The sequence below is a fragment of the Callorhinus ursinus genome, unplaced genomic scaffold, assembly GCF_003265705.2.
Source record: "Callorhinus ursinus isolate GAN/ISIS: 27379988/994484 unplaced genomic scaffold, GSC_fseal_2.0 scaffold75, whole genome shotgun sequence".
In the NCBI taxonomy this organism is placed as follows: Eukaryota; Metazoa; Chordata; class Mammalia; order Carnivora; family Otariidae; genus Callorhinus; species Callorhinus ursinus.
The window spans coordinates 5435015-5457240 of record NW_027397137.1 but is presented as its reverse complement, the minus strand read 5'-3'; the positions used below and the strand labels follow the sequence as shown (position 1 = coordinate 5457240).

Here is a 22226-nt window from a genome sequence, read left to right as displayed (position 1 = left end):
TAACCTGGGTCTTGATGGGCTCCAGTATAGAAAGCCTTTCCAGGGAACAGTTCTGGGGCATGAAGACCCTGGCTCCTGGTCAAAAATCCTGTGCGTGATCTATCAGGCCCAGCCAAGGGCAATCACAAAGGCTTCACCCAGTGGAGGGCATGAGACAGCCCTGCCACACACCAGGCTTGGGATGCTGCCAGGACACTGCCATCCTGGGGGAACTGCAGCAGGGACCCAGGCCTACCAGCCCCACTTGGAGGCCCATCTGCATTTGTAGCCCTGGCACCTCCATCAGAGGCCTCCTTGTAGGATGCCTGGAACCTATTTCCGCCCCCCCCCCCCCCCCCCCCCCCCGCTCTGACTCAGTACCTGGTGCTTTTCCACGCCCAGCACTCCCTCCTCCTCCTTTCTGGGCCCCAGGGCTCATCAACCCATGGGAGGCTTTCATCCTGGGCTCCTGGGCATGACCCCCACCACATGCTCTTCTGTGGGGGTGGGGGTTCAGTGCTTCTTGTGGCTTTAGCCACTTGCTCATACTGTTGCAGTAGGCGATTGAAGTCTTCATCACTTCTGCCAGTGTGGCTTGCTGCTGTAATTGTCTCCCCCTCAGCTGGGTCCCTGACGGGGGAAGTCACTACCATCCCATGTTACAGATGAGCAAACTGAGGCTCTGAGAGCCTCAGTGAGTCAGTTGTGGGCCAGACCTTAAGACCTTGAGGCTGGTTTAGGACCTTACGTGTAGCCAGTTTTGAGTTCATGTATTTGTGGCTCCGACCACATCTCTGCTGAATGGTAAGGACCTTGAGGACAAAAGCTATTTCTGAAGCTGCCCTTTCTTCCTTTTTCTTTCTTTTCTTTTCTTTTCTTTCTTTCTTTTTCTTTCTTCTTTCTTTCTTTCTTTCTTTCTTTCTTTCTTTCTTTCTTTCTTTCTTTCTTTCTTTCTTTCTTTCTTTCTTTCTCTTTCTTTCTTCTTTAAGATTTTATTTATTCATTCGAGGCACAGAGATAGAGAGAGAGAGAGCATGAGCAGGGGGAGAGGCAGAGGGAGAGGGAGAAGCAGGCTCCCCGCTGAGCCAGGAGCTGGACGTGGGACTCGATCCCAGGATCCCGGGATCATGACTTGAGCCGAACGCAGATGCTCAACAATCTGAGCCACCCCAGCGCCCCCGAAACTGCTTTTTCAAGAAGCCTTTGTAGAATAAACAGAGACCAAATGAGAAGAAGCAAAGGCTGTTTATTCGAAGCTGGCTATAATAGGGGGTCCCCCACCAGCACCGGGTTTGGCAGAGACTCACAGCAGGGGAGGGTGAGAACTTCTAGTGGAAAAAGAGAGGCTCGGGTGGGCCCCACGGGGGCTGTGGTATGGGGAAGCTACACACAGCTACCTCAAGGCGGGGCTGCCCGTGTGATTGGTTAGGGGTTAGGGAAGGGGTCCGTTGTTGGCCAAGTCCCGGCTGTTTGGGGCTGATGGCTTCCAGGCTGGCTGGTGTGGAGGCCACCTGCAGGTGGCTCGGCCAGGGTCTGCTCGTGTATACAGGCTCTCAGGGTGAACACAGCAGGTGCAGCGAATGTGTGTCTAACTGATTAATTTGCAGAGCTTCATCACTGTGTGCGTTCTAACCATCTTGCGGTGGCTCTGACTTTTGTAGACTTGGTCACTCCTCATCCCTGCATCCAGCAGGAACGTTTCCAGGGAGGTACAAAACTCTCTGCCCGTGTTAACCTTGGAAACCCTCCAACTGTGTGTGCAGACTGCAGACAAGGCGTAGGTGGAGAACCGGATGCGGATGACTGAGCATCTGTGAGCAAACCCTGCTCATCTGTATGGGCTGGAAGGGCAGGGGTGGGCAGGGGGAGAACAACCAGGAAGGGGCTATTCAATCAAACAATGGAGGGAGAGGCTCTCCCTGGGATTAGCCAGATTCCAGGTTCCCCTGCTGCTAATGCACCCTGATTGCCTGTTCCCCGGGGCTCAGCCAGGCTGCAGCATGTTCTGGGTGCTGGCAGCCTCTCTGGGGGTAGACCCGCGTGTCCTGAATGAGAGGCCAGACCCTGGTGGGGCCTCAGCTGAAACCACCGGCCGGTCCCAGTGTCTCTCAGCGTTTTGAGGGTGAATTTAGGGCCCAGTGTTTACTTAGAGCCTCACACGCTCCAGGGACCCCGACCAGACACAACCCCACAGTGCTGGCCAGCCCGAGGGCTCGCCAGAGTCGGTCCGGCGCACAGGCTTGCCCCCCAGATGCCCGTCTCCTCGCTAGAGTCGGTCTGGGACCCTGTGCCGACACACACAGCTGCTTCCAGGGTGACCGCTGCCCTTGGAGGGCATAGACCCTTCTCCCGCGAGCGCCCCCACTGTTGCTGCACGGAGCGGCTGCGTTCAGCGCATGCTCAAGCGTCCGGTCTCCGCGCTCTCTGCGTGCACTGCGTTAACACATAAGTAATAACAATGCGAATGTACTGCCCCCTCCTCACAGCGCCTCCCAGAGGTCATCGGACGGTGTCCTCCCGACACTGTTCAGGCCCCCCTCCCGCCCCACTGGCCCCCGCGCTGTGCACACGCTTCCACCTGACCGAGATCAGCAGTGTGCCCAGTGCAGGCCGCTCACCTCCCGCCCGCCCGCCGTTCCTCCACCGCGAGCGCGGCCACATGCGCGTCGTTGTCCTCTCCCGAAGGACCTGTGTCCCCTGCTGTGCCCAAGCCTTGCTGCTGACCTGCTCTGTACCCTGCAGCCGGTCCCTGGGGACGGGCAGGTGTGATCTCCGTGGCGCTCCTTGGGTGCTGTTGGCCAGGCTGGGCGGGTCCGCGGTCTCCAGTGCGCTCGCTGCCCCCTCCTGTGAGCCCTGGGGACACAGCCCTGCCAGGTTTCCTGTTGGGGGCCTTTATTAGGTATAGCGAGAGCGTCTAGCTCGGTGCTGGCGTTCTGATTCCTCCGTGCTGGCCCCCGGGGCCTGAGGGCGCTCAGCCCGCCCCCTCCTTGTGCGGCAGCCCTGCAGCATGCTCAGGACCGGTCTTTCCCGGACTCGACCACACGCCCGCGGCTCACTGTAGATGCTGTCTTGTCATTTCTTCTCTGTACTTGGGTGCCTGTCCTCGGCACTCCTGTTTCAGAGACAGTTTTCCTTTTTAAATTCCCTTGATTTAAGGGAGGAAAATGTGCTCAGAACAGCAAAGGCCCTCCTGTCTCAGAGCTCCTCTCTGCCACGGGGATGGCCACCTGCCATTCTCATGCTGCTGCCCGACTCTGTGCTTCTTGCAAAAATCAGGTTGTTGTCCTCAATGTCAGGCCCCCCCCCCAGAGGCTGGAAGTGACCCAAGACCCCCACACCCACTTGGGCCACAGCCCTTGTTGCTTCAAGGAAGATCGCTGGTTTGACCCCTAGTGGAGGGTGTCCCTGGGGTTTCTGGATCCTTCTGTGGGCTGCCTGAGAGCTGTGGGCCAGAGTCGGCCCCAGCCCCTGGGGTCTGGTCCAACGTGACTGCCACGGCGGCCATGTGACCCAGGCCCCTGAGGGGGAGCGATGCTCCCTGGCCTCGTTGAGAAGGAGCTCTCCGCTCTGACTGGTCACTTGCTGTCCTTGCCCACATTCGGAGAGCGGAGGGCTGGGTGCCCTGACTCTGCCTGAAGGCCTTAGGGGTCTTCCCAGGGGCAGGGACTCAGTCACATCCTCTGTGCCACACCAGCCTGGGTCAGGTGTGGAGGGGATGAACTTAGCACGCAGGGCACCTGCAGGCTGGCAGACGCCCCCAGATATTAGCCATCTGTCATTGCCAGCAAGGCGGGGGGTTGGAGCCAATACAGGCAGGACAGGGTGCCCGGTCCACAGGGCCAGCCAGCATCTCTACCTGCCTGGGATGGCTGTGGTTCCCCGGGTTTTGTTGGTGATGGTGACCCTGCTTTGAAGATCGTTTGCCTTGGTAAACCACACGGACCAGTCAATGGCTGACCGAACTTCCTCCTACTTGGAGCCCACCATTAACCCGAAGTGGCGATGTGCGCTCCCGGGGCAGAGTCCGGATTCCCAGGGCCCAGCACCTGTGTGCTACAAGCCACTCCTGCTTTGGGGCCGGTCACTGTCTCTGCCCACAGCCTCCCTGTGAGCGGCGGACACGCACCTCCACGCCACAGGCTTCCCCTCGAGGCTCTCAGGCTGTGGTTGCAGACACGGCCGCATTCGAATACTTCTCTGGCTGGGCACTAGATTTCCCTGGACTGTCCCCTGCCACTTTCTACCCGGCTCACTTCAGTTGGGCAGATATTGATTTAGCAACTACCGTATGCACTTCTGGGAATACGGAGACGCCACAGTGTCTGTCCCGGACGGGCTGCACACTCGGGAGAGGACACAGGCCACTATGCCCCAAACCAATGCAACGTGGTACATGCCACGAGCCTCCTAGGCTGTCACAGCACAGGAAGACCTTGAGGACCCTGGTCACAGGTCTCTTGTCCAGGGAGGCTGCCCCATCCTGGAAGGGCTCCTCGAATCAAGGGACCTTGGCTCCTGTTGGGAGGGAGGGTGGGATGTCCATGACAGACCACACTGGGCCTCAGGTCAGCCTCCACTGTCATCACCACAGGGCCTGCCTACCTTGCTGACCGAGCCCTGTGGGGGACTAAATGTGGGCTCTGGGCCCAGCACCCCCTTGTCAGACCCAGGCCCCAGGAAAGCCCCTGGGCCTGAGGGGGATGGCGCTGGGAAAGGTTGATTCATTCCTGTGTGCCTGGTCATTTACCCCGGGCCACGGCCAGGCATGGGGTGGCTGGGTCGGCCAGGGTCCAGGCGGTGGCCCCGGGCTCTGCCCCAAGCCAGCACCTCCCTTCCAGGAGCTGGGCCCCACGAGCTGGTCCAGAAACAGCCCCTCTGGCCACAGATGCTGCCATTTTCCTTTCCTATCATCTGGCCTCAACTGAGGCCAAGCCAGCCCGTCAGCTATGTTCGATGACCTTGAACTGTAGGGCAGAGGTTCTCCAGGGGCATATCTGCCTCTCTGTGGTGTGTGGGAGGAGTAGTGCCCAGTTCCAGGCCGGCCTGCAGGTCACACCAGAGGCCCCACCCTTCCACGGCATGGGGGACACGCGTCACGGAGCCCCACTGAGAGCATAGGGCATGCCACGCTTGGTGGTCCCTGGACTGGTGGAGCCTGGCTCCCGCTTGCGTGCACTCCCTGGGGCCAAGGCTGGGACCCATCCTTCCTCTCTCCCTCTCGCACGCCCAGCATAGCGCGTGGCCATCGACTGGGACAGTGTGCCACGGAATGTGCTTGTGTAGCTCCTTCTGGGCAAAACCCGGGGTGGGGGGGTCCGCAGGTGCATCGTTGACCCTTGGGGCCTCAGTTTCCCCACTGGTAAAGGGGAAACTCATCGGGGCCCGCTTAACCCACCTGTGGTTTCCCTGACACAGACCTACGCCCCCTGGACATCCTGGCAGAGGCCATCCCTCCACATGGCGCCGCGGGCGGAATCAGGGTCATGCAGGCCCACGGCGTTCGAGGACTCCAGCTCTCAGCCGCCGCTCCCCACGCCTTGAGCTTCCCTGCGTCGAGGATTTTCTTCCGATGTGACCTCTTCCCTGAAGAATTTTCAATCGTCATTACCTTGAAGGTTCCCAATCTTCCCCCGAAGGTCAGTGACGCTCTTTACTCCTGTTTCTGCGTTACACCCTCACCGCCCGAGCATGCGGCCAGCCACTGCTCCCGGGCTCCAGGGTCTCGTTGGGGGGGGGTCAAGAGTGGCCGCCCTGATAGGTAGTGAGGTCCCCATCACAGCGAGTGTGCAGGTAGAGCTCTGGGACCATTTGCTAGGTGTTTGTACTGGTGATTCCTGCAACCATAATTTTTCTGGTGGGCTGACCTGTCAAAGGCTAGGCATAATGCTTAGAGTTCCTAGTTTGACATCTTTCCCTGGGAAAGTAGGCAACCAAATAATAAGAGCACGCCCTTTGGGATCTGATTACCTGTGATTTGCAGTCCCATCCACCCCAGACGCAGCTAACATTCCCGTCCCCCCACTCGGCTGGACGCCCCTGAAGGTGAGGGCCCATGGTGCCCACCGCTGCTTCCCCGTGGGGCCGGGACCGTGCCCATCACGGTGTGTGACCACGTCAGAGCCCTCAGTTAAGTAAGGAAAGCTCTTCTGCCCTAATCCGGAACCTCCTTGTTCATTTGCTCTGGGGAAGGCGACGCTGCCCTCCGTGCCCTGTGGACATCTGCTCTCGAAAGCCCTCTCGTTCGTGCCTTCGACTCTGCTGAGTTTGCTGTTCCAGTCGCTGTGTTTCCTCTGTTCTGTAATTTCCATTTTCTTCTGTCTTATATAAATTCCACTGCTCAGCCTAGAGCCTCCATCTTGTCAGCTACTGTCCTGAGCACAACTCTGGTATTTGGTCACAAGGACTCCATTCTGTGGATGACTTCCACGTGTGTCCTGCCCGAGGAGTAGCTCTGCTGTCCCCTCCCTCTTTCTCTTTTCTACCACGCTCAGTGGTGCTCATGTAGAACTGATGTTTCAGGAACATCTTTTACCCCAGGGCCTCCACAGAGGGTATGAAATGCAGCGCGTGTGGTGCACACGCTCTATCCCAGAGGTCACACTGCCCAGGGGACTCAAATTATATCACTCGGGAAGCATCTTTTATACAAGTGGCTTTATTTCTGTTGTTTTGAGCACATTTTGTTAATGAAATAACACTGACCTTATTTAAATAAAACGTATGATAATTTTAGAAACATATCTTATACCCATGCATTTACAGAGTGTATTGAATGAAGGACAATGTGGTGAAACCCTCATGCGTGTAAATAACACTGTGGGTTTTCGCATGCATATAAGGGCTATTCTAAGAAACGTTTCTAAACATGTGCCGCCAAGGAGTGGTTTTTTTTTTTAAGTTTTTATTTAAATTCCAATTAGTTATGTACAGTGTAGTATTAGTTTTAGATGGACAATGCAGTGATTCAATATTTCCGTACATCAGGACAAGTGCACTTAGCATAATAATCTCTAGCTCCATCCATGTCCTTGCAAATGGCAAGATTTCATTCCTTTTTAAGGCTGAGTACTATTCCATTGTGTATATATGACATCTTCTTCATCTACTCATTAGTCAATGGACACTTGGACTGTTTCCATGGTTTGGCTACTGTTGAAAATGCTCTATATCCATAGCTGTGCATGTATCCCTTCAAATTAGTGTTTTTGTATTTGGAGGGTAAATAGTAGTACAATTGCTGGGTCGTAGGGTAGCTTTATTTTTAACCTTTTGAGGAACCTCCATACTGTTTTCCAGAGTGGCTGCACCAGCTTGCATCCCCACCAACAGTGCACGAGGTTCCCCTTTCTCCACATCCTCACAACATCTGTTGTTTCCCGTGCTGTTAATTTTAGCCATTCTGACGGGTGTGAGGTGGTATCTCATTGAGGTTTTGATTTATGTTTCCCTGACGCCGAGGGATGTTGAGCATCTTTTCATGTGTCTGTTGGCCATTTGGATGTCTTCTTTGGAGGAATGTCTGTTCATGTCTTCTGCCCATTTTTCGATTGAATTATTTGTTTTTTGGGGTGTCGAGTTTTACAAGTTCTTTATAGATTTTGGATACTAGCCCTTTATCTGATCTGTCGTTTGCAGATATCTTCTCTCATCCTGTCGGTTGTCTTTAGTTTTGTTGGTTGTTTCCTTTGTTGTGCGGAAGCATTTTATTTTGATGAAATCCCAATAGTTTATTTTCGCTTTTGTTTTCTTTGCCTCAGGAGAAATATCTAGAAACATGTTGGTTTGGCAGATGTCAGAGAAATTACCGCCCATGTTCTCTTCCAGGATTTTTATGGTTTCAGGTCTCACATTTAGGTCTTTCATCCATTTTGAGTCTATTTTTGTGTGTGGTGTAAGGAAATGGTCCAGTTTCATTCTTCTGCATGTGGCTGTCCAGTTTTCCCAGCACCGTTTGTTGAAAAGACTGTATTTTTCCCATTGGACATTCTTTCCTGCTTTGTCGAAGATGAGTTGACCATAGAGTTGAGGGTCCATTTCTGGGCTCTCGATTCTGTTCCATTGATCTACGTGTCTGTTTTTGGGCCAGTACCATACTGTCTTGATGATGACAGCTTTGTAATAGAGCTGGAAGTCCGGAATTGTGATGCCTCTAGCTTAGCTTTTCTTTTTCATGGTTGCTTTGGCTTTTTGGGGTCTTCTGTGGTCCCATACAAATGTTAGGATGATTTGTTCCAGCTCTGTGAAAAATGTTTTGATATTTTGATAGGAATTGTGTAAAATGTGTAGATTGCTTTGGGTAGTATAGACATCTTAACAATATTTGTTCTTCCAATCCAGGGGCATGGAATGTGTTTACCACTTCTTTGTGTCACCTTCAATTTCTTTCCTAAGTATTCTGTAGTTTTCAGATCTTTTGCTTCTTTGGTTAGGTTTATTCCTAGGTATCTTATTGTTTTTGGTGCAATTGTAAATGGGACTGATTCCTTGGTTTCCCTTTCTGCTACTTCATTATTAGTGTATAGAAATGCAAGAGATTTCTGTACATTGATTTTGTATTCTGCCACTTTACTGAATTCATGAATCAGTTCTAGCAGTTTTTTGGTAGAGTCTTTTGGGTTTTCTAAAGTGTCATATTGTCTGCAAATAGCGGAAGTTTGACTTCTTCTTTGCTATTTGGATGCCTTTTATTTCTTTTTGTTGTCTGATTACTGAGGCTAGGACTTCCAGTAATATGTTGAATAACAGTGTTGAGAGTGTGTTCCTGACCTTAGGGGAAAAGCTCTCAGTTTTTCCCCATTGAGGATGATGTTCACTGTGGTTTTTTCATATATGGCCTTTATTATGTTGAAGTATGTTCCCTCTAAACCTATTTTGTTGAAGGTTTTTATCATGAATGGATGTTGTACTTTGTCAAGTGCTTTTTCTGTGTCTATTGAAATGATCACATGATTCTTATCATGTCTTTTATTGATGTGCTGTCATGTTGATTGATTTGCAAATATTGAACCATCCTTTATATTGAATAAATCCCACTTGATCGTGGTGAATTATTTTTTTAATGTTTTATGGGTTTGATTTGCTAGTATCTTGTTGAGAAGTTTTGCATCCATATTCATCAGGGAGATGATCCATAATTCTTTTAGTGGGGTCTTTATCTGGTTTTGGTTATCAGGGTAATGCTGGCCTCGTAGAATGAATTTGGAAGTTTTCCTTCCTTTTCTATTTATTGGAGTAGTTGGAGAAGAACGGGTATTAACTCTTCTTTAAATATCTGGTAGAATTCTAACACCTAACAAATTAGGTGTTAATTTGTTGGTATATAGTTTTTCATAATATTCTCTTACGATTGTTTGTATTTCTGTGGTGTTGGTTGTGATCTCTCCTCTTTCATTCATGATTTTGTTTATTTTGGTTCTTTCTCTTTTCTTTTCCTTTTTTAAAAGATTTTATTTACTTATTTGACAGAGAGAGAGCACAAGCAGAGGGAGCGGCAGGCAGAGGGAGAAGCAGGCTCCCTGCTGAGCTGAGAGCCCAACGTGGGCTGGATCCCAGGACCCTGAGATCATGACCTGAGCCGAAAGCAGACACTTAACTGACTGAGCCACCCAGGCACCCCATCTTTTCTCTTTTCTTTTTGTTAAGTCCGGCTAGGGGCCTATCAATTTTATTAATTCTTTCAAAGAACCAGCTCTTAGTTTCATTGATCTGTTCTACTGGGGGTTTTGTTTGTTTGTTTCTGTATTATTTATTTCTGCTCTAGTCTTTTTTTAAACAATGTTATTTATGAGAGAGAGAGAGAGAGAGAGAGAGAGAATGAGCAGGGGGGAGAAGCAGAGGGAGAGGGAGAAGCAGGCTCCCCACTGAGCAGGGATACCAGTGCAGGGCTCAATCCCAGGACCCTGAGATCATAACCTGACCGGAAGGCAGACACCTAACCCACTGCACCACCCAGGCTTCCCTATCTCTGCCCTAATCTTTATTATTTCCCTTCTTCTGCTGGCTTTAGGCTTTATTTGCTGTTCCTTTTCTAGCTCCTTAGGTGTAAGGTTAGGCTGTGTATTTGAGACTTCTCTTGTTTCTTGAGAAAGGCTTGCATTGCTATATACTTCCCTCTTAGAACCACCTTTGCTGCATCCCAAAAGTTCTGAACTGGTGTGTTCTCGTTTTCATTTGCTTCCATGTATTTTTTTATTTCTTTAATTTCCTGGTTAACCCATTCATCCTTTAGTAGGATGTTCTTTAACCTCCATGTATTTGTGGTCTTTCCAAATTTTTTCTTGTGTTTGACTTCAAGTTTCATAGTGTTTTGGTCTGAGAACATGCATGGTATGATCTCAATCTTTTGGTGCCAGTTGAGACCTGATTTGTGACATAGTACGTGATTTACTCCGGAGAATGTTCCATGTGCAGTCAAGAACAATGTGTATTCTGCTGCTTTAGGATGAAATGTTCTGAATATATCGTTAAGCCATCTGGTCCAGTGTGTCGTTCAAAGCCCCTTGTTTCCTTGTTGATCTTCTGCTTAGATGATGTGTCCATTGCTGTGAGTGGGGTGTTAGAGTCCCCTGCTATTATTGTATTATTATCAATGAGTTTCTTTATGTTTATTATTAACTGTTGTACATATTTGGATGCTCCCAAATTAGGGTCATAAATGTTTACAGTTGCTAGATCTTCTTGATGGATTGTCCTCTTTATTATGACAGTGCCCTTCTTCATCTCTCGCTGCAGTCTTTGTTTTAAAGTCTATCTTCTCCCATCTAGGTATTGCTACTCCAGCTTTCTTTCGATGTCCTTTTGCATGATAAATGTTTCTCCATCTCCTCACTTTCTGCAGGTGTTTTTAGACCTAAAATGGGTCTCTTGTAGGCAGTGCTCAGTGATTTTTTAACAGCTTGATTGAGCTACGACCCACATACCACACAATTCCCTACTTAAGGTGTGCTACTCAGTGATGTTCAGTGTACCCAGCTTCTGTGAAGCCTTCACTGTGGGCAGTTTGCAATTTGCCACCACTTCAGGAGGAAGCCCTGTGCCCTTCAGCTACCCCACCCCTGCACCAGCAACAACTAGTTTACTTTCTGTCTTATTGGTTTGCCTATTCTGGACATTTCATATAAATGGAATGCATTCACATATATATGGTCTTGCTCCTGGCTTCTTTTATGTAGTGTGTCTTCAGGGTTCATCTGTGTGAAAGCGCTCATCAGTACTTCATTCCTTTCTATGGCTAAATAATGTTCAACTGTATGGACATACTGCAGTTTGTTTATCCATTCATCAGTTGATGGACATTTGGGTCATTTCTACCTTTTGGCTACAGTGAATAGTACATGAATATAAACATTCATGTACATGATTTTGTGTAGACATATATTTTTAATTCTCTTGGTCATATATTTAGGTGTGGAATTGCTGGGTCATATGGTAACTCTATGATTAACTTCTTTTATAAGCAAGGAGCAGAGGGAAAGGGAGAGAAATCTTAAGCAAAGCTCCATGCCCAGCACAGAGCCCAACATGGGGCTTGGTCTCACAACCCTGAAACCATGACCTGAGCTGAAATCAAGAGTCAGATGCTTAACTGACTGAGCCACCCAGGCGCCCCTCTAACTTTTGAGGACCTGCCAGACTGTTTGCCAAGGTAGCTGCACCATCTTGCAATTTCTCCACATCCTTGTCAACACTTGTTATGAGCCGATTTTTTATTCTAGCCGTCTTCATGGGCAGTAAGTGGTGTCTCACTGGGGCCTTGATTTGCATTCCCTGGTGAATAATGATGGGTGTTTTTTTCATGTGTGTGTTGGCTGTTTGTCTGTCTTTTTGTAGAAATATCTATTCAAGTCCTTTGCCCAGTTTTAATTGGATTATTTTCTTTTTTTACTGTGGAGTTATAAATTCTCTATGTATTTCAAATAGAAGACCCTTATCACATATGTGATTTGCAAATATTTTCCCCTATTCTGTAGATTGTCTTTTCACCTTGGTAGTGTCCTTTTTTAAAATTTTTTAAAAATTTGATTATGTTATGTTAGTCACCATACAATACACCATTAGTTTTTGATGTGGTGGTAGTGTCCTTTGAAGCACAAAACCTTTTAATTTTGATGAAGTCAGATTTATCTTTTTTTTTTTTCTTTTCTTGCTTATACTTTTAGTGTCATAGCTTGGAATCCATTGCCAAATGTGAGGTCATGAAAATCTACCCCAATGTTTACTTCTAAGAGTTTTATAGCTTTAGTAATTTTATTTTGGTCTTTGGTCCATGTGAGTTAATTTTTGTACATGGTGAGAAGTAGGGGTCCACTTCCTTCTTTTGCACATGGATGTCCAGTGGTCCCAGCATCCTTTGTTGAAGAGACTATTCTTTCCCTATTAAAAGAAAGGGAATCCCTTTCTTAATCCCTTGTTGAAATCAATTGACTATAGATATATGGGTTTATTTCTGGACTCTCAATTGTATTCCACTGATAAATGAATAAATACCAATTTATTGTCTAACCTTATGCCAGTAGCACACTGTCTCAATGACTAGCTTTGTAGTAAATTTTGAAACTGAGAAATACAAGTCTTCCAAATTTGTTCTTATTCAAGATTGTTTTGGCTTATTCTGCATTCCTTGCAATTCCATATTAATTTTAACAGCAACTTGTCAGTTTGTACTAAGAAGTTGCTTGGATTCTGATAGGGATTGCATAAATATGTAAATGGGAGATTACTGCCATACTCACATGTCAGCTCTTCTCATCCTTGAACAGAGATGTTTTCCCACGGATTTAGATTTTCTTTAACAAAACAAAAATGATGTTCTATAGCTTTCAGAGCACTAGTTTTGCAGTTATCTTGTTCCTAAGTATTTATTCATTTTATCTAATTTATGTAAGTTATTGGCATACAGTTGTTCATAGCATTTCTCTGTAATCCTTTTTATTTCTGTGAGGCTGACATCAGTGACTCTTCTTTCATTTCTGATTCTCATTATTTGAGTCTTTTCCTTCTCTTTCTCTCTTTTTCATGATCAATGTAGCGAAAGGGTTATCAATTTTATTGATCTTTTCAAAGAGCCCGTTTTATTGATTTTTCTCTATTGTTTTTCTATTCTCTGTTTCACTTATTTATGCCCTTTTCTTTATTATTTCCTTCCTTCTGCTTGTCTGCAGTGTGGAAGTTTAAGTTATTGATTTGAGACCTTTCTTCTTTCTTAATATATGCACTTACTAGCTATAAGTCTCTAAGAAGTGTTTTAGCTGTATCCTATAAGTTTTGGTACTTTGTTCTTCACTTTCTTTCATTTAAAAGTATTTTATGATTTCCCTTTTGATTCTTCTTTGACCTTTTGGTTATTTAGGAGTGTGCTGTTTAATTTATGAATCCCAATTTTTTTTCTGTTACTAATTTTTAATTTCACTCCATTGTGGTCAGAGCACATATTTTGTGTTCTATCCATTTTAACATATTGGGGTTTGTTTTATGGCTTAACCTATGTTCTATCCTAGAGGATATGCTCTGTGCATTTCTGAAGAAGGGTAGTCTGCTGTTGTTGGCTGAGGTGTCTGACAGATGTCTGTTAGGTCTTGCTGGTTTATAGTGCCATTCTTTGTGTCCTTGATCTTCTCTCCAGTTGTTCCACCCATTGTTGAAATTGGGATATTGAGGTCTTCAACTAATATTATTGTTTATTTTTTCCTTCATGTCTGTCAGCTTTTGCTTTGTGTATTTTGGTGCTGTTATTATTTGCATATATGTTTATAATTATTACATATTCTTCATGGATTGACATTTTTATTATTAAAAAAGTCCCTCTTTGTCTTTAGTAACAATTTTTGTTTTAAAGTCTACTTTATCTGGTGTTAGTAAAATATTAATATTTTCTTATGGCTGCTGTTTCCTTGATATATCTTTTTCTATCCTTTTACTTTCAATCTAGCTCTATCTTCTACTCTAAAGTGTGTCTCCTGTAATGAGTGTATAGTTTAATCTCAATTTTATCCAGTCTAACAATCTTCCCTTTGATTGTATTAATTAATTCACAATTAATGTTATTATTGATACATAGTTGATCCTCATTATTCGTGGATTTTGCATTTGCAACTTCACTTACTCACTAAAATTGATTTGTAACCTCAAAGTCAATACTCACTGTGCCTTCACAGTCCTTCGTGGACATGCATAGAGCAGCAAACATTGGGTGTCCCCCCATGGGTGTTCCCAACTGAGGTCAAACAGCTCCACATCTTGTTTCAGCTCATGCTGCAAACAAGTATCCTGTGCTATTTAGTGCCACATTTTTCATGCTCTCGTGCTTCTTATTGGTGATGTCACTGTTTGAAATGGCATCCTAAGTGCAAGAAGGCTATGATGTGCCTCACAGGGAAAATACATATGTTAGATAAGCTTCGTTCAGGAGTGAGTTATGTTGCTATTGGGAAGTGACTTCAGTGTTAAAGTGTCAGCAATGAATATTAAGTATTCACTGTGAAATAATAATGTGTATTGACATACATATATACATAATAAATAAATAAATAAATATATATCTGTCCCTGGTTCTTGCTAATATTTGGTCTTTGACACTAGTTCCTGAGATCAAGCTCCTAAATCCCTTGGAATTTCCTGGGTGGTAGGAATGATTGTTGTTATAACGAGGTGATTCTTAGTGGCTGCAGGATGGGGACTACTCACCAGAAAGACCAAGCTTTGATTAGAAGCTTGGTGCTTTCAGCCCCATCCCCATCCTCAGGAAAGAGGAGGGGGCTAGAAATTGAGTTAATAATCAATCATGCCTGCATGATGAAGCCTCCATAAAAACCCCAAATGTATGGAATTCTGAGAACTTCCAGTTTGGTGAACATGTCCACATGCCAGGAGGGTGGTGCACCTCAGTTCCACGGGGAGAGAAGCTCCTTTGCTCGGGACCCCTACAGACCTCACTCTCTGTATCCCTCCACGTGGCTGTTTGTCTGTATCCTAAAAATATCCCTTGCAATAAGTCAGCAAAAGGAAGTCAGCTCTTTTCCTGGGTTCTGTGAGCTGCTTTAGCAAAATATTGAACCCATGGAGGAGTTCATAGGAACCTGTGATTTGTAGCTGAGTCAGACAGAAGTTGTGGGTAACTGGGCATCTACTGCTGGCATCTGAAGTGGGGCCAGTCTCATGGGTCTGAGCTCTTAACCTGGGGTTCTGCACTAGGTTAGTGTCGGAATGAAACTGAATTTTGGGACACCCAGAGGGTGTTAGAGAGCTGGTTGGTGGGAAAAACCCACATACCTGGTGTCAGAAGCATTACATGTGAAGGAAGACACTGCGTTTTTCCTAGGCACACATAAAAGGAGGTTCTGTATTGATCGGTTGATGAAAATGGGACCAGGGCACACAGGAAGCTAACTCTAGTTCCCATAGGAGCGATGGGTCAATATTTGCTAATCCAGCGTGTGAGGTGGTTTTCCGTAACACGGTGGCAGCCGGTGGTATGAATGGGCGGCAGCTGGATCTTGCCGGTGGCTTCGCTGTCTTGCTTCCTCTGTGTCTCGTGTCTTTTGTGTGTGTTCCTCTCGTCCTCCTTTGGTGCACTCTTTTGCACTTAGCGAATATTTTCTTAAGCAGCATTTTTATTTCTTTAATGATTTCTCACTTTTTTTTTTTTTTTTTTTAGTTTTTCCTCGTTTTGCTCTGGGGCTTCCATATGTTTATTTTAACTTAGCAGAATCTGCTTCCGATTTACACTAAGTCAATTCCAGTGGCGTAAAAACATGCTCCTTTTTGTACAGAGCTCCATCTTGTCCCTTCGTGGTCTTGCTGTTACATAAATTCCACCTGTCAATGTTAAAAACCCTTCAATGTATTGTTATAATTATTACCTAATATGCTTTTATGACTTCTAAAAAGCTGAGAGAAGACAAGAAAGCAAGTATTGTACTTATATAATATACTCACCTTTTTATCGTTTCTGGTTCCCTTCACATGTTCCTGTGGATCCGAATTGCCGTCCGCGGTCATTTCCTCTGCCATACACAGCTTTGCTCCCACTCGCCTCCCTTGTATTGTCTAACACATCACATCACACCACAGGCCCCGCAGTGCAGTACGTGCGTCCTGTTGTAGGCAGCTGCTTTAGTCAGAGAAGCAAACGATGTAAGACTCAGTAAAGGAGAAAAACATGGATCCACATCTTCTGTTGTAATCACATGACCACTTTGACTGGCATGTTTCGCGTCCTCCTGTGGATCAGAATTCCCGGCTGGGGTCATTTGCCTTCAGCCTGAGGGGTTCCCCTCAGTGTGTTTTTATAAGGTGGGTCTTCCAATATCAAAATCCCTCAGTTTTTATTTATCTGGGAATGTATTTGGACTCATTTGTAAAAAATAACCTTGTTGGATGGAGGATTCCTCATTGACAACTTATTTGGAGTGCATTGAGCTTCCTGGATGTGTAGATTAAAGTTTTTCAATAGATTTGGAAGGTTTTAAGCCATTAGTCTTTGAGAGAATAACATTTCTCCACTGAGGACTGACTATCATGCGGCCCCCAGGACAGCCCCCAGTCCCACCCATTAGAGGACAGTGAAGCTTTCAACCCTGAATCCCACGGGCCCCCAACAAGCCCTGATGGAACCCTGCAGCTCAGAGCATCACCAAGGGCCTTGCCCTTGCCCCTTCAGAGACTTGGCAGAGTATAGTAGCCGAGCGTCCATGAAGACATGAGGGACCATGCCAGATGCTGTGTACTCACCAGGTCTCAGGTGCAGAACCAAGCACAGGGGCATGAAGCGATGAAACAAATGCATTGCCCATTGTGGTCATTCCTACTGTGCTAGCCCGCATCCACGACCGTGGCCCCTTCTGTGAGCCAATGTCTGCTCCCAGGACACTTTCTTCATACCTGCCCCGGGGCTCACTCCTGGGAGACACATGCCCCATCAACACCCACTACAACCAGCAGCATCAACCCACGAAGTGCATACTGCCCCATGGCCAGGCTGGCTCAGCGTCGTCAGCCCTGTCCACAGCTGAGCATCTCTCCCTTTGCTCAAAGCACAGATTCTACGATTACTCTACCCTCATCCCTTCCCTTCGGTTAGAAGAGCACCCCCCTCCATGGGATGGAACACAGACTATCACTTTCAGAAAATCACCTGATTTCTGTGGTCTCTATGAAAGCATCAAAGCATTTCTACTGTCTTTCCTTTGGGGACAAACACAGGTCAGGATATAGCCTGAACTCCAATCAGGAGCCTCACAAGCCAGCAGCATTCAGACAGTAACCCAGCACCGGGAAAACAGCACAACACTGAACACCAACAAGGAAGGGAAGGCTTCACTAAGCCTGTTGTTGGGACAACACACACTCACGGGGGGTATAAAAGCCAGCAGCCTGAGCACCTCACACACACTCACACACTCACACTCACACGCACACCCTCCTCCAGCCCCACCGCCCCCACCATGGCCACGTCCACCCTGTCTGTCTGCTCCAGCGACCTGAGCTACGGCAGCCGCGTCTGCCTGCCCGGCTCCTGGGACTCCTGCCCCAACTCCTCCTGGCAGGTGGACGACTGCCCAGAGAGCTGCTGCGAGCCCCCCTGCTGCGCCGCCCCCTGCTGCGCCCCCAGCTGTTGCCAGTCCATCGGCTGCACCCCTGTGAGCTGCGGGTCCAGCCCCTGCCTGACCCTCATCTGCACCCCCGTGAGCGGCGGGTCCAGCCCCTGCCAGTCATCCTGCACCAGCTCCTGCCAGCCCTCCTGCTGCAGCTCCTCCCCCTGCCAGGAAGCCTGCGGTGCGTCCGTCTGCTGCACCCCTGTCTGCTGCAGGCCCGTCTACTGCACCCCTGTCTGCTGCAAGCCCGTCTACTGCACCCCTGTCTGCTGTGAGACCTCCCCCTGCTCGGCCTCCTCATGCTGCCAACAGTCTAGCTGCCAGCCCTCCTACTGCAGCTCCTCCCCCTGCTGGGAGGCCTGCGGTGCGTCCGTCTGCTACAAGCCCGTCTGCTTCACCCCTGTCTGCTGCGAGGCCTCCCCTTGCTCAGCCCCCTCCTGCAGCTGGCCCAGCCCTTGCTCCTCGTCCTGCTGCAGGCCTTCCTCCTGCGTGTCCCTGCTCTGCCGGCCCATGGGCTCCCGCCAGGCCTGCTGCGTGCCCACTTCCTCTTGTCAGCCCAGCTGCTGCCGCCGGGCCTCCTGCGTGTCCCTGCTCTGCCGGCCCGTGGGCTCCCGCCAGGCCTGCTGCGTGCCCGCCTCGGCCCAGAAGTCCTGCTGCTGACGGGGCACGTCCTCCCATTACTAGTAAGGCCAACTCGTACTTCCACCTGAAATATTAGAAGCCTTGAGTCCAGTCTGGGGTCTCCTTCTGCCCCAGAGCACCCACCTCAGCGAGCAAGGCTGAGCCCTCACTGTCTGGCTGGCTCCCTGGGCAGCTCCAAGCTCCCCCCAGGCGCTATGTCCCACCCAGCCACCCCCTCTCCATCCTGGCTGCACTGAGGTCACTTTGTCCTGCCATAGGCGAGCGACCTGTCTGTTGATGAATAAAGTCATTGTCAATCCTTCTCCAAAGGCCTCGAATGCTTATCTCAGCAAACCACAGGGAAGGGTTTGGATGCTACACGTGGGCGGGGCTGCATCCAGGGCAACAGCACCCTGGGCAGGGCTGGCCACCTGCACCCGCTGCTGGGCCTTCTGTGGTTGTTGTCCCCCTGCAGCCTCCAGCACAGAGAAACCTGCCCACCTGGGAGACCCCTGGATACCTTCACCAGTGAGGGACACAGGGCCACCTGTCCAGCCCCTGAGCCTTACATCTCAGGGCTGTGGAGCTTTGCTAGGGACAAAGGAGAGCCTGTTTAATAAAGCCTCTGCCTTGAAGTCATGAAGGCTGCTCCAGGACTGGCTTTGGGCAAGATGGTGGCAGCCACTCTCCAGAGACCCTCCGCACAGGGGCGGGACTTCCCTCCACGGGAGGACGCCGGGAGCGTGAGCACTGTGTGCAGGGATGACTGGAGCCTGTGTCAGGCAGGGTTCTCCAGAGTAGCAGCCGAAAGGGTGTGCACATATGTATAACAGAGACACTGATTTTGAAGGATTGGCTCATGGGCCTGTGGAGCCTGGCACGTCTGAAATCTGCAGGACGGGCTTCCCAGGGAGAGTGGAGATGCTGCAGCTTGAATCAGAAGATGGGGTGCTGGTAGCTTCCCTTCCTCCTGGGGGGCCCGCTCAGCTTCTACGTCCTTCAGCTGATTGGATGCGGCTCACCTGCTGAATGGCAGATAGCCTGCTTCACTCAGAGTCGACTGATTTAAATACTAATTTCATCTAAAAAATTTCTCAGCAACATCTGTGTGCATTTGACCAAACAATGGAGCACGATGGCCTGGCCAAAATGACACATAAAATTAACTATCACAGGGACCAATGGCTAGGGGGAGAGGGGTATTGGGAAAGCTGGGTCTTGTTGGGGACTCGACTCAGGAATTCAAGTATTGGAAGAAACAGGGAGGAGGGATTCCCACTGTCCCTGCAGGGTCAGAGCCGGGCAGGTGCCTCCCCTGAAGGGTGCAGGCCTTCTCTGGCCCCCAGTGATGGCCCCCAGTGAGGAAGGGCCTTGTCTGGGATGCCTCACACACCCTCTGGTCACATTCGAGGGAAACCATGCAACATTGTGATGTAGGAACCCGAGGTCAGAAGGAAGCAGGTGTCCCATGGACAGCGTTTCCTGGCCCAGAGCACTGTGACTCCAGGGTGGTTAGCTGGCCAGTCGCCCAGGATCCCCGTGGATGCTGACACGGCACCTGCCTGAGCGTGGTACAAGGCGTGTCCTGTCCCTTGACTTGGTCCTGGAGCCACGTCCCCCTTGTGTGAGCTCGGCTCTGTGAACGGCCACACCCGCCCACCTGGCCTCTGGCCTCCTTGGCCCTGTCTGAGCCGGTTCATCTTCAGCCCACCCACTCCTTCCATGCCGGGGCCTCTGTGGGTCCTCCCCCTCCTCCCAGCAGCATTGCTCTGCACACAGCCCCACAGAGCCCCGGAGAGCCCATCCTGCCGGCACAACAGACCCTGTCTGTGTTTGATGGCACCTGCCGAGTTTGAAGTCTCCGCGTGGCCACCACGGCTTTCTGGAATGTCTGCCGCTTCTCGCTCACCGTCTTCTTCTCTGGTGCCTCCTCGTTTGGGGGGAGAAATGGTCCTTGTCTTGGGAAAGCCTCTGTGGGCACGTGGAGGCCTCTGATGGAGGCTTCTTCCCGCAGAGGTTGAGGGTTTGCTTCTGTCCAGGCTGAGGAGCTGCGACCCGGACACCTCAGCTCCGTTCGCACTTTGCTTTGGCGGGCTGCCCAAGAGGAGCGGTCTGGGCTGCGGAGTGGTCGGGGAGCAGCGGGGGAGCTCACGGGGGCACTGATCCCCACGCAAGGCTGAACCCTCGTGGCCTGATCATCTTCGGGGTTTTGATTTCACCTTGCATGTTTTGGGGGGGGACACAAACATTCAGTCTGTGTCAGCTGGGTCCCTTCCTCAATCTGACTGGTGCCCCTGTGAGAACAGGAGGACACAGACACACACACTGGGACGGCCGTGTCCACGCGGAGGAGAGAGGCCTCAGAGAGAGCCAGCCGGCGGACACCTTGATCTCAGACTCCCGCCTCCGAGGCTGGAATGTCTGCTGTCCCAGCTGCCTCTCCGGTGCTCTGCGGCTGAACAGACGCGGCCAGCCCCGCTTGGGAGACCCCGTGCGGGGCACTGTGGTCAGCAAGACAGATAAGGTCACTGCCCGCGAGATGCCTACATTCTAGCATGGCTGCAGGGCTGCATGGCGGGGGTCACAACGGACCCAGGCGGCAGGTGGATGGGACGATGCCCTCTCGCCGTCAGGGAGTGGGAGGCTTGGCTCAGTTGGAGGCTGAAACCCCAGGAAGAATTCCGTAGGGGAGAGTGTGCAGACGGCCAGCTATGAGGGCAGATGTGGGGCGTTCTCGGAGCGGACAGTCCCGCAGAGCTGGGGTGCGCGGTCCCAGGCAGGCAGCCAGACGGCCGATTTCAGCCGTGTCTGTCTTGAAGAGCCTGACGGACGAAATGACGTGGAGTGATCGCGGGAGGCGCCGGGTTTGATTTGTTCTGTGGGAAGATCCTTTTGGCAGCATCGGGGTGAACGGGTCTCAGTGGGAAAGAACTGGCCACTCTGGGGTGCAGGAAGGGGGTGTGGTGTCCAGCGGGCTGACAGATTGCAAGGATGGCCAAGACACCAAAGTGAGCCAAGCAGGGAGGACTCGGGTGGCTGCCAAGGTTCTGGCTTGGGAACCCGGTGCTCCGGCCTGGTGGCTCCTTCCCACAGAAAGACCCCGGGGCAGAGCTGGGTTCGGGGGAGCGTGGGCGGTATGTGGACGTGTCAGGATGTGTGGCCTGGAGCGAAGCACCCTGGGACAGACATTTAGGAATCTCCCGGATACTCAGCACTGTTTACGGGCGGACGGCGGTGGCCGCCCTGGGCTTACCTGGCCCTGGCCCTCCTCGAGCTTATACCAGGGACCCGCCCAGATCCCCAAGTCTATGCCACAGAATCACCAAAGTCTCCGAGAATCGTCCTGCATGGTCAATGCTGCTTCCGAGACAGCTAGGACCCGCTCCCCCCGACGGGCACTATGCTCCCGTGAGAGCAAGAGAAAGACCCGCCCCTGCCTCCCTCCCAGGACAGCCGTCTATGCCCTGGGACCCTCCTGGGACCCTCCTGGCCATGCCTTGGTCCAGGTGTGGGTGTGAAAGACCAGCGATCCAAAGACTCCTGATAACATCAGGGGTCTCAGTACACCGCCCCCCTGCTCCTGCCCAGCACATGGCCTCTCCGCCAAGGGACCTGACATCCTCCTCAGCCCTCCCTGGGGCAGCAAGAGCAGGTCTGCGCCTTTCTCCACCATAACCCTGGACCCTGCACAGCCACAAGCAGTCCCCACGGACCACCACGAACATCTCCCACAGAGTCATGGACACACATTTCTCCTGGCCCACGACCAGGGCACCTGCAGGTGGAATGGCTTGTCCACAGCACGGCCCCGCACCAATTCCCCGAGGACCAAACCCCAGTCAGGCGGTCATCAACCTACCTCCGGGCCACTGACTCATCTAGTTAGGCTTCCTTGGCCCGTGGGAACCCCAACAAGGAAGGGGACATGTGAGCCTCCTGTGGGGACAACACCAGGCAGGGGTGGATATAAAAGCCCTGGCATCCCCAGGCGCCTCACACACACTCACACACTCACACTCACACGCACACCCTCCT

At 50.3% G+C, this 22226-nt stretch overlaps 2 protein-coding genes across 2 annotated transcripts in view; both read left to right on the top strand.

Annotated features, from left to right (window-relative positions):
- The first annotated feature begins 2443 nt into the window (after positions 1-2443).
- TSPEAR (thrombospondin type laminin G domain and EAR repeats) overlaps positions 2444-22226 on the top strand; it is a 51491-nt gene continuing 31708 nt past the window's right edge. Inside the window, exons 1-3 of the mRNA XM_073887055.1 lie at positions 2444-2742; positions 3179-3255; positions 5395-5615. Coding sequence (XP_073743156.1) covers positions 2444-2742; positions 3179-3255; positions 5395-5615 — 597 coding nt within the window. The remainder of the gene's footprint in view (positions 2743-3178; positions 3256-5394; positions 5616-22226) is intronic.
- On the top strand, positions 17421-18230 carry LOC112816786 (uncharacterized). Its single transcript, XM_025863510.1, has one exon. It carries the CDS (start codon positions 17421-17423, stop codon positions 18228-18230), a length of 810 nt encoding a protein of 269 aa, XP_025719295.1.